Genomic DNA, 12,047 nt, shown 5'->3' with positions numbered 1-12,047 from the left:
GAATGGGGCAAAACCACCCGAAGCAGATAGATTCACCTGCCCATGCGAATGGAGCAAGAGTGGGACAGGACTGTCTGTGGTGGTCTGTAAGGTGTGGATGAGCCAGCCGTGGTGGAGAAGGACTGTGTGAAGCAGAGAAGAAGGTCTGTGGATGAGCCAGCCATGGCGGAGAAGAACTGTGTGAAGCAGAGAAGAAGGTCTGTGGATGAGCCAGCTGTGGCGGAGAAGAACTGAAGACTCAGCCCCTGCACTGGGTAACGGCGGCAGCTCTGCAGCAGTCCTGACTCGCGGAGTAGCTGTTTGGGGCTGAACAACTGAAGCACAGCAGCGATAGCAGACAGACTGACAGACGTGATACTGTGCAGCACAGTGTCTGGTGAAGGTGCTTTTCCTAATCCATCAGTTTGAAGGACTCAGTGACAGCAGGGTAAGAAAGTCATGTCATGAAAGTTTCTGTAGAGGCCTTTTAGTAAAGACTGAAAGAAATTCATCTCTTAAGAGCAGGTTCTCTTGTAGACTAACACCGTGTTAAAAGAGAAGTAACACGGACAAAAAGAGATGGTTTCCTTTGACAATTCAAGGATAGCAGTAGGATTCTTCAGCGGTTTTGCCAGAAAATTTTGCTTTTTCATAAGCAATTTGGAAAAAAAGGGGAGTCCACTGTCTGACTAGAGAGAATCGAGGAAGGAAGCGGGCAAAGTCTTGTCCCTGAGAGAGCCAGGGAGTAAGGGGCAGTTTGGCTGCAGTGGAAATCGCACTGCAAGAGGAAGAGCATTCAGTGTGAATTGCCCAGAGACAAATGACAAAAGGGGAAAACAAAGAGGGTGACTCAAGGAGGAAGCAAGCTAAAGCAACCGGTCATTCCTCTGCAGGAGCGATGCCAAGAGAGGCTGGGCTGTTGTAGGGGGTTTCCTGTGACTGCACGGAGTATCCTGTACGTGGTGTGTTGTGGGAATTTAGTACAGGGCAGGTCTTTAGAGAGGAAATATTCTCTCTTGATTCGAGGGTGCCTCAATCTGAGAAACACAGGGAGAGTGAGAGATTCACCAATAACAGATGCATCTTTCAACCTCCAGGAAACCTGCTGAAGAAAAGAAAAATATGGAGGGGTTTATTGAGGAGATGTTCAGGGATAGCGCAGAATGAGTCTATCCACCATTAACAATTCCAGCACTGTCAAGGAAGAAGAAAGGTCTTCATGTTTCCTGGAGCAGGTGGAATAAAAACCCTGGCTACAGCAGCTGGCTATCAGGACAGAGGGGGAACTGTGGCAGGTAGAAGATCCCTGACAGAGGCTCAGTTCTTGCAGGAACAGCTAGTCTACCAGGTCTGATTAGGGGTGAAAAGCTGCTGCCATGGGCCCGATTCTTTGTTTTCTTTGTCTAATAAGGAGATGATTTTAAATCCCAGTGAAAAAGTAGCAAGAGTCTTTGTCTGTGCCTCTGCCTGCCCATGGCCCTGTCGTGGTCTTGGTGACATTGTTAGCCACAAGTGGGTGCTGAGGTAATTAGGAAGGCAGCGTCAGATAGAATCATTATGGCCTCTTTTTTTTTTTTGACCTCTGTTCTCTCCTCTTAGTGAAAGACAAATAGTTTCGGCATCCTTTCTCTCTTACTGTCAGATGAGATTCTTGCGTGCAGTCAGTGGGAGAGCAGCTAGGGGAGGCTGAAGATAAGGGTTCATACAACAGGAAGGGAGGTGCAAATGTGGGTTATCAGAAGAGAGACAACATTGTATATGAAAGGAGATAAGAGGGAAGAGAGGGGAGACAGCTGGGAGGAGGAGTGAGGCCCGGTGTGTATGGATTGCTTGACTTGGTTACTGTCAACAGGGTGATGTGGCCGCCATTCAGGACGAGAAAAAGAAAGAAGAAAGAGAATCCTGAATGGAAGCATGAGAGTCAAAGAAGTAGAAAGTATCTAAGTCTGAAAGAATGGAAGAAGAGACTATTTGGGGATTCTGCACATCTCCTAAGATACCTGTTGAGGGTATCCAAGTAGCCCCTGGACATTGCCCAGGACATTGCCAGTGAACAGTTGGTCCAGTTGGTATTGGACCTTCTCAGGCCAGTTTTTCCCGACAGAAGGGGGATCGCTCTTTCCACTTTGAGCAAGTGGGTCAAGTACAGGTGCTGGGACACCTCATCTGCTGGACCAACAGGACAAGATACACCTTTTGCCACAATCTGGCTGATCTCCAGCTTTGGAGTGCTGACTAGGCCCATCCTTCAGTGCTCTGAAAGTGCTACGGAAACATCTCCATTTGTACAGACGAAACAACAGCTTCAAGCAAAACGCTGCTGCTTGGGAAATAGCCTCCTGGAAAGAAGCAGAGCAATGTAAGGTAACCTTCAAATCAGATTTGAATTAGGAAGGTGAACAGTAACAGAACAAAAGAAGCCCCTATTTCACTGCCCAAACCCCTGGTGAGTCTGCACAGCAAAGCCTGCCCGCAGCTGCAAGCTCCTGTTCTACAACGGTCCAACAAAAACAGAAAGAGCCACGAGAATCAGTGGCGATGAACTGTGATCTTGGTTGCCAGAGCACGTATGAAGGAGGCGATCAGCCTGAGCTCCACTGACCCAAAATGTTGGTCCTGAATGACTTTTGATTTAACACAACACAGTTGTTCCTGTTCCTTTTCTCAGTCACGGTTGAGGAAATCAGTTTCCAGCACCTGAACGTTCAAATGCCTGCTATTGCTCAGACTTGTTGGATTTTCAAACACACATCTCTATAGCAAAAATCCTCTGAGCAGCCCTCTTTCTAAATAAATTCACTAGATCTGCTCAGAGGATATGTTGCAGTTATTCACAGGGCCAAAATAATGTGTTTTTACCTAAGACTGTTTAAAAAAAAATGGAACCATCTTGTCTGAAATGTCCCAGATGCAACAACCTGAAGCATGTATCTGATAAGGAATAATTCACCCTAAACGGCTAAAGCTGGAAGAGTTTTAAACAACTAATGCAAGGCAGTTGTCTTGAGACACGGGGGTACTAAATTAGGGCCTGACCTGTGGAGAAGGGCTTCTGCTTCATGGAGAGCAGTTGGAGGTCTCTGTGCTGTCTAAAGGATGGCAAATACCAAACTGACAAGCTTAAACATTCTGTACAATAATCTAAGACAACTGAATCTGGAGAAGAATAACTGGTTACTGAACTGCATCCCCAGAAGTGAAATAAGGTAGATCCATTCCTTATAAATTAGCTCTACATTCCTTGACATAGGGTGAAGTGACTGAAATGGAAGGGACTGTAACAGAAGAACCAAATATAAGCCAATAGGTACCAATAGGACCAGCCATAATCCCATGTGTGAGGTCTCCAGTCTTCAGGACCAAGATTTACAGTCATTTGAAATACAGTTGTGTACATCATGTGAGCAACCATGCCCAGAAGACCTAAAAAATAGAATAATCATAAGAACATTAGAAACTGAAATTAGAAATTGTCAACTTTTTGCAGTTGCCCTTTGAGCTCCTGAAGAATATTCTATGAGTATGTAAATTCTATAAATCACTAAAAATACTGGACATGATAATCTAAGCATATTTATGTGTCATGTATTTGTCAGCAGAACCACCGATGCAGTCCCTTGACACCTACCCTGTGTGCCTGAAGAATCTAGGGGAGCAAAGGAACAGGCAACCCGTAGATTTAAAAAGGCAACAAGTAGATTTTCTGTTCTCTGAAAACTTTTTTAGTAATTGAGCCCTGAGCAGGGCTCAGCCATTAGGGCAAAGTATCGCTCAGGTCCATGGCACAGGACGTGTTTCCCATTCTCTATCACTCAGGAGGTGTTTAAAAGACACGTAGTCACATGCCCTTTCCCAGTGCCTTAAATGCAGCCAGATTTATCAAAGTTATGGGGGTGAATGAAGACGTGAACAAACGCTTCATGGCAGTTAAAAAGCACTGGAAGCCTGGATTATGAAAGGGGCTTGATTTAATCATTTAATTGTCAAAATTGCCACTGGGCTGCTGCCTCACCCTACGGTGTCTGTTTTCCCTTAACGTTTTATCTTCAAGCACTGAACTTCCCCGTGAACATCCATTTTTTTTGTTTCAAGCTTCATTTGCAAATCCGTGAACACCCTTGCAGTAGCGACTATCCCCCTGCCCAAAACACACTTGCTTCTCCGAGCAGAGGGTCCCCCACCAAGCCCACCAGACCCAATTTGTTAGGAGTTCCTCAGGTAGGTCTGGTCCACGAATTCTTACAAAACCAGCTACCTGGCACACAGCACCTCTCAGTTCAGGGCTGACAAGTCTGACAATGACCTGGCTTCAGAAATCACTGGGCAATGGTGTTCCCTGGAGTACTGGTACTGTCTGAAACCCCATCAACAGACAATCGGGAGAGCCCTTTTCTGCAGCACAGAGCCAAGAGCTTCCTGCAGTGAAACACAGGCAGCCAGAGCGCACGTTCCTTAATGAACTGTTCAGAGAAAGTTGACTGTCCATGTTCGTTTTCGTCAAAGGCCACTGAGGGCAGCAGGCCAGAGGTGTCTATCGGTGGCGTGTATCTCACAGCAGAGGAGTTGACTAGCAGTGCCCACTCACAAATTACAATAATAGTTTCTCTAGAGTCAAGAGCTGCCCGTGGGCTGTGATACATCTACATACCTATGGCTGACGTCAAGAAAGACAGGCCAGCCTAAGATGTTTGTTTAGCTTATCCTCGATGTTGAGATATCCTTGATGGAGAAGAGACAGGACAGCATGACCAAGGGAAGAGGGTATTTACTGAGCTTGTCTCGGTATGAAGAGGAATTGGATGGAATATACTAACCACAAATGTCTTTAACCTTGGGCATTAAACACGAGAAGTAGAACTGATGGTAGAAAGCAGCTTCTTGAACTTCCTGTGAACTTACCTCATTAGCACACTAAAATATCCCCCCCCTTACGCTAGAAGGACCTGCTACACATGAAAGCCCCCACCCTCTGAGCACACTTAGAAAAAAGTAGATGCTCTACTGCTTTAAATGGAAGGGCAGGACTAGTTCTCCAACCGTGCAGGCAAATGAAGCCAGTCTGCTTGAAAAGGTGGAGCTGTAGTGGTGGCGTGTAGAAGAAATCCTGTCCTATGGAGGAGGTGTGCTGGCTTTGTGGAGTTACCACCCAGCACCCACCCCTGCGCAGAAACACAAACACCCAAGTCTCTCGCCTCTGCCTGTTAGGCAGCTCGTTACACGCCGGCTGAAGGAACCCCCGTTTGGGATGACGTGGTCAGAAAATCTCACCCTGTGGTTTTTCTTTAAAGTCACTGTGATCTGCACAAGTTAGAACATGTTTCAGGATCTTATTCAGTCTGAGCTAAAGACCTGGGGAACTGAGAAATGAAAAACTGCAGTTCATGTGTCTTTTTCAACAGCTAAACACTGTAGCAAAGATTTTTACTTGTGTGTTTTCAATATAGCTGGAATTATGCAGCTGTTGCCAGTGGCTGAATTTTACTTTGCATTTGTCTGCCAGAATCGAGAGCATGTTTCTGATAGAAATTGCATCTTCATTACAGATTAAGGCAACTAGATCTGGTTTGTATCTACAAGGGATTTAAACATCATTTTAACAGCTAAGGCAGATCTTCCTTCTCTTTTTAATATCTCAAGAATTTTTACCAGCAGCAGTAATCAGAAATGTCCAGGAAAAGCTTGCTGCTTGCTGTGTAAACCTCCTTAGCCCTGGGCATGCCAAACCCAAAAAGAGTATCGATAAAAGTGAGCGTTAATGATTACTGGGAGAGGGAAAAGCTGCTAAAAATGGGCAAAACTGATTAAAGAGTTGCATAAAGCTCCCTACTCTTCCTGTGGAATTAGATGGCTGTGGATCATGAGGTCTGATGAGATACAGGGGAAATGGGGCTTTTATTGAGCAATTGGTTGTACTGGTGATAATAGAGATTTTTAACCAGTTGGGCGCCTTTCAGAGAAGTGATTCAGGAGAAAGGAGATTCCGGCAGGTTCTCAGAGCTCATCAGCAGCAAAGCTGGGCAGCTGCTCTCTGGACCACAGGGAGCTGAGGCAGCAATCTTCCAACGTGCACGAGTTAACGGCAAAGAGGAAGGAATCGCCTTGTCTGGGCTGCAGGTGAGTGTCCTCAGAGAAATGCAGCTGGGCCTTTAGATTGCACGTGAAGAAAATCTTTAGAATGGCATGAACTGGATTACAGTCCTCAACGAGGTGACAGGAACTTTAGCACCAAAGAGGGAGCACTGATAGCATTGATTTTTTTTTTTTTTTTATTAGTGTGGTATATTATTCTTTTTCTTTTGGTTTTTTTTGTGGTGGGTTTTTTTTTTTTGGTTTGGTTTTTGGTTTTTTTTTTTTTTTTTTTGGTGTGGTGGTGGTTTTTTGGGCTTGGGGATTTTTTTAAGATGAGGTTAGACAAATATCTGTCAGGAAAGGTTTAGGAGACTTGGACCCAACTCAGGGTGGAGCAATGGGGCCCTAGAATTTCTACATTTCCATACAATTCAGCAAAACTAGAGTGTTTCAGAAGTCAGCATCTGAAATACAAATTGTCTTTGTTAAAGTCCATGGAGGTTCGTCCCGGTGTCCCCATTTAGTCCCTCTAGAAAGACTGCACAGAGGCTGGGCTAGAGAAACACTAGAGCAGCGACTGTGATTGGAGGCCTTAGGAACACATGTGACCTCATATGACATGTTTCTCAATCATTTCTTTTGGAGAAGATGAAGGAGAGATGTGATAGTTGTCTTCAACTACGCAAAGGCTTCTGCAGAAAGGAAGAAAATTATTTCTCCCTCATTATCAGTCATTTAATAAAATTGATTTATTTAGCCAACAAAAATGACATTGGCAAATGAATTAAATCTGTGATTGTGTTTAGAAGGAAAAAGTAGAATAAAAAAACTACTGAAGAAAGGCACTTCAATCACAAATGCATGAGCTCTAAATTTGGAAACATTAGTATTAGGATCAAAGCCCAAAATTCTGACGGAGGAAGACAATCTCGAGGTTAATTCTTTGCCATCTGCCCCGTGTTTGCCTCACAACTAGATGCCATTCCAAAAGATCTGCTTTTGCCAAGTACAAATCACTGCGGGCTCCAAACAATCCTGACATGAAGCATGAAGCACAGCGACATGTGCCATGAGAAAATATCGTAAATAAACAGTATGACCATTTCTGGTGCTAAAATCAATAATTCTGAAACATTGCTCATGTCACCCGTAATTGCTGGTTTTCCTGCGCAGTCCTCAGTGAGGATTCTGTAACACCGACAGAATCCGAGTGCTTCGGGGTGTAAGGCTCCTTCAGACGTCTCCACACACAGTCAACACTGAACTGAGACCAGGTTCCTCAGACGGAACTGGAGACCCTATGAGCTTTCTTCTAAGCGGAATGTGCCCAGGATCCTGTGATTAAATACCTCTGGATTAAGGATGTGCAGAAAATGAAAGACTATTTTAATGATGATTCTCTATTATTAACAATTATTTGCTTACATTTCTTCCCTCTTCGAAGTTCTCTTTTAAATTGGCTATTCCTAATTTTAGCCTTAGCATGCTGGGAATTTAAAAATCAAGTTATTTGGAAAAGTATGTTCTTTTTTTATCTTTGACAACCTACCTGACAATTGGAATTATAAAATCAAAATAATGAAGTTAAAAACAATCAAACCAATGAATATAATCTATAAAAATAACAATGTTATGAAATAATTAATTGAAAATAATATTTTCTGTATGTTTCTGCGCCTTGTATTGTTAGTTTCTCCATAGGTTTTGTAATAGTTTTGAAACTTGGACACTGTTACTAGTTTCCAGGTGAAAGTCCATCAATGTGGCATGTGCTGGATGTCACGAATGGAGATCCTTAAGCGTACCTGCTAACACGGTGACGACTGCAGAGAAGGCGTTGATCTTCAGCCCGTCGATGACAGTACTGTAGTAGCACATTTCTACCGACATAAGAATGAATCCAGTCAGCAGCAGAATGATGTAGAGAAGCTCTGCTACGATGGACAGCCATAAAACCCCTGGAAAACCAAACCAATAGCACGGGTGCTAGCAGCAACCATTCAGTATTGTCACCATTTCTCTCTTCTTCATCCCTATTGTTTACACAACGTTAAACAAAAGCTCAAAGGCTGAGCGGATGCTGTTACAAGGATGCATCTACAGTAAGACTTCAAGGTCCATGGACACCCTAAATTTAGTTCCCTCAGCTGATTTGGCCATTTAATGGAGAACATGCACATTCCAGCCATGCTTAAGCACTTACAGTACAAGCTGGGGCGGTATGGTTTTGCACTCAGAAGCTACTGGGAAAATTATCAAACCCCGAAGTTATATATAAAAAGAAGAGTTACTATCCAATTCTGTAGTTGTTGACATCATGGTTGCTGCATCCTGAGAAGCGTACCAAAAGAGAAGACAGCGTTACCCACCGAACGAACCGCGAGGCCATGCCCAAGCCACATGGCCTGAGGGTCCAGCCATTGAATCAAATCTTCCCTGTGGTCTTAATTTTCCCCCAAACAGGATCCTGATTTTTTCAGACAGAGAAGCCTTCATGAGCCCAGACCCCCGAAGTTTCATCGAGATTCATTTCTCTGGTTACCTGCTCATTTATCTCTTTCTGCACATCTATTAATCACACCTTACACGAGACGTTAACCTCCCCACTGCACTTCCTCAGCCTGATGGTTTCCTATTAGCATGCTGATGTCCCACGGTCAGGAGCATGAGGTCTTCCTCTGCCCAGACCTTACCAAGAACTGGCCAACAATCTTCCCAAATCTTCCTTTAAAAAACATGAATGCCCTGAGACACCTGACTGCAGATTCGGATAGTGATTTTGCGTGAAGGCGTGTATTAACAACCATGATTTAGACACTGCTCAGACACAAGCTGATTGCTAAGCCCTACCTAGAGCAGTAAGCGAAACCTACGGCAGGCTTCGGCAGCGTCTGTGGGACTTCTGTTATTCAGAAGCCATTTGAACATTAAATTCTTGGGCCAGGCTATGTGTGGGAGTTCCTGGGGAAGGTTTTTTTCTTCAGCAAATCTTTGCCTGAGAAAAAATTCTGTTTTTTTTTTCAGGAACTCCAGATATTACATTGCCCAATTGCTGTACCAGCTGCTCCAGCTGTGAGAGCTTGCATCTCAACATTTTTATAGGTGAGGCACCATTACATACACACTGGACGACTGTGATAAACCCTGCCTGTGACACCTAGGGATGATAAATGAAGGTCAAAAAACTGTGCGGCATTAAAGCAAATATTTTTTATATCAAAATATGGAATATTTAGGTTGGATAATATGATCAGGGAAGTTTTATTTACACAACTAAAATAAGCATATCTACCTCGATCAGAAGCCGGGGTCAGACTGATGAAGCTTCTACATTTCTCATCTAAAAAAAAATTATTTTAAAATAAATTTCAGGATTATTTTGTGTTCTGTAATGAACTAAAGAAATCGATTAACAGAAAGCAGAAAATGCAAAATCTATCATAAAATCACAAACTGAGACAACCAGGAGAAACTATTTCTGGTGTATGTTTGTACATATGGAGTCCCTGGTATATCAACCTGCCCCTGGAACTCGGCTAGAGAAACCTGCCAGGCTCTTTCAAAGCAGAACTAGCAGAGAAAGGCAGTGAGTTGATTTCCAAAAGGTTGTAGCTGTGAACGGCAGAATGGGAAAATGATCGCTTCCTTTGGAAGACCGGCAGCCTGGGCAACACCGTCTTCTCGTAAGGAAGAGCTGCTTACAGCACCACGGCTGTGGCTCACACAAATTTGTTCTCAGCTTGATGCCAATTTCTTACTGTAAGATTTGATTTTCAAACCCATGTGACCTCTTGACTCCCCCACAGATGCTGTGAACAAAGCTCTCGGAATTAATTCTGCTCTGCTCTGAAAATACAGGGTGGTTTTTTTCAGCTGCTGACCGCACCAAGTTGGAAAACAAGAACTGCCAGAGCAGATGCACAAATTAATCATCCACAGCAATCACCAACGGGAAGATGTCACTTGGACGTGTATTTGGGCTCTGACCTTCAGCATCTCCCTCCTTAAAATTGCATAACCTACAAGACCTGGTGGAACTGGGCTTCCAGGACAGGTGACTCCGAAAAGATTTGCATTTCACAGCACGGATGACAGCGGATTTGATTTCTCTGAAGTTTTATTTGTTGTTTTATTCAGTTGCTTTGAAGTTTTATTTAGCTGTTATTTGTAAACTGATCGGGACGATAAGGGGAAAAACCTAGTGCTGGTCTGGATTTACAATAAATGCCCTATTTCTTGACCCAGCCAAGCAATTCCCTTGTACAAAGATCCAAAACTAACTAGAAGCTTTTTTTAATGGCAAGCTAATTTCATCCTCCTGACGTTTACATACGCAGAGGAAAACTCCACTGAATGTCACCACATGACTACTTGTTTTAGTAGGGTGAAAATAATCTGCTTTGATTTATGAAAGGTGAGATTGCAGGAAGAAAGTTGAAATGCCTGTGCTTGAGAGGAAATCCATGGAATAACTCGGATCTCACAGATTTAACTGCTCAAATGATTTTTAAAACAGAAAGTACAATTTATATTGCCAAAGGACACCATAAACAATCATATAAGGCAAAAATGTTGATTTTTGCCTGAGGGCCTAAAAACATCAGGAACATTAAATATTTCCCTGTTAAAGGGAAATTAACCTGCTGCTCTGGTTAGAAGCACAAAATCAAATATCTTCATTCGTACCTCAGCCTGTAACCCTAAAGTTCTTTGTAGAATTTATTAGGAATTTTTTAGGAATGGACTAGACGGTACCTTCTAAAATCTCCCTTCCCAGAGAGGAGCAACTTTTTAAGGATACTATTCCCTTTAAAATCCCTGCATGATATTTCAGCAAAGAGGAAGGAGACACCAAGTAAGTGGGAAGAACACGGGTTGCTTTCTGAAGTAACTTGATGTGATTTTACTCACCATCTTCATTTACGCTCTCCTCACAGGAATACCAAATCCCAGCGTGAAACTTCCGTTCAACGAACTTGTCATCCCCCGTCTCCCAGATGTACTGCACACCGTTGCTGTCGTTACCGTCGGGGCTGTTAATGCGGATGCAGAGCTCCCCTCGGTTCGATCCCGTACAGAAAGGTTTGGCAACTTTTCTTGTCCCTGCACACCAGTAACTGCTACTGAATGCTGTAACAGAGAAGATTAAAGAGAGAAAACTGAGACAAAATGCTGCTGAGGCTCTCTGCCGTCTGTCTGCAGCAGGGACGGACACCGGCATCCTCCAGGACTGCACCATCAGTTATCCCTCAATGAAGCGATGTCTGGATCTGCCCGGTGAAACACCTGCCTGTATTTACAATCCCCTTCTTCACCCCTCTCCGCAAATTGTACCGGCTTAGTCGTTAAGACAGAACGCAGAGCTATGGGCAGGAATCATGTGGCTGGAGAGATTAAGGATGTAGGACGGTGCTGTTCGTCAGTGATGTCTGGTGAAAGAAACATGAGGAGGCGCCCCATGAATCACAGAGCACTGCAAGTGCCCCAGTGTGCGATCAGAAAAAGTTGTATTTATACAAACAGAATATACATAATTACTGTGATCAGCAGCTGGCGTCAGGCTGATGGAACTTCTCCATTCCTCAACTAAGAAATAAATAAAACCTTGCGGCTCCAACGCCCCTGTTACTCCGAACGCTGATGAAACTGAATGTAGTTGTGCGGATGTTGCTATCCAGAAATTCTGAAGCTGGTTGCATCTGCTAGAAGTTCCACCACGGACAAACAGAAGTCATGGGTTACACGGCTGTGCTGCTGCAGGCTTCTGGGCACTGTCCGGTCTGCCTCCAGGAACACCCAACAGAAGCCTCACCCAAGTCGGGTGAAACAGTAGAGAAAAAGCTGAATTATGCTCATTTTTTCTGTCCATTTGTTCTCTCTGCAAAATGGCTTTTTTTTCCTTCATCTAAGAAAAATTTCTAACCCTGACGTATTATTTATGTCAGTTTTTCTGCCTGTTGGGTAGTGCAGATAAGGGATGCGAAGAACCAGAAGCAGCA

At 43.8% G+C, this 12,047-nt stretch overlaps 1 protein-coding gene across 1 annotated transcript in view; it reads right to left on the bottom strand.

Annotated features, from left to right (window-relative positions):
- LOC104494167 (germ cell-specific gene 1-like protein) overlaps window positions 1–11,269 on the bottom strand; it is a 12,852-nt gene extending 1,583 nt beyond the window's left edge. Inside the window, exons 1-4 of the mRNA XM_010136967.1 lie at window positions 10,960–11,269; window positions 9,341–9,388; window positions 7,854–8,006; window positions 3,291–3,402 (exon numbers count right to left, since the gene is read on the bottom strand). Coding sequence (XP_010135269.1) covers window positions 3,291–3,402; window positions 7,854–8,006; window positions 9,341–9,388; window positions 10,960–11,269 — 623 coding nt within the window. The remainder of the gene's footprint in view (window positions 1–3,290; window positions 3,403–7,853; window positions 8,007–9,340; window positions 9,389–10,959) is intronic.
- Between the last annotated feature and the right edge of the window lie 778 nt (window positions 11,270–12,047).

The sequence above is a fragment of the Buceros rhinoceros genome, unplaced genomic scaffold, assembly GCF_000710305.1.
Source record: "Buceros rhinoceros silvestris isolate BGI_N320 unplaced genomic scaffold, ASM71030v1 scaffold17825, whole genome shotgun sequence".
Taxonomy (NCBI): Eukaryota; Metazoa; Chordata; class Aves; order Bucerotiformes; family Bucerotidae; genus Buceros; species Buceros rhinoceros.
This window is presented reverse-complemented; position numbering and strand designations above follow the sequence as displayed.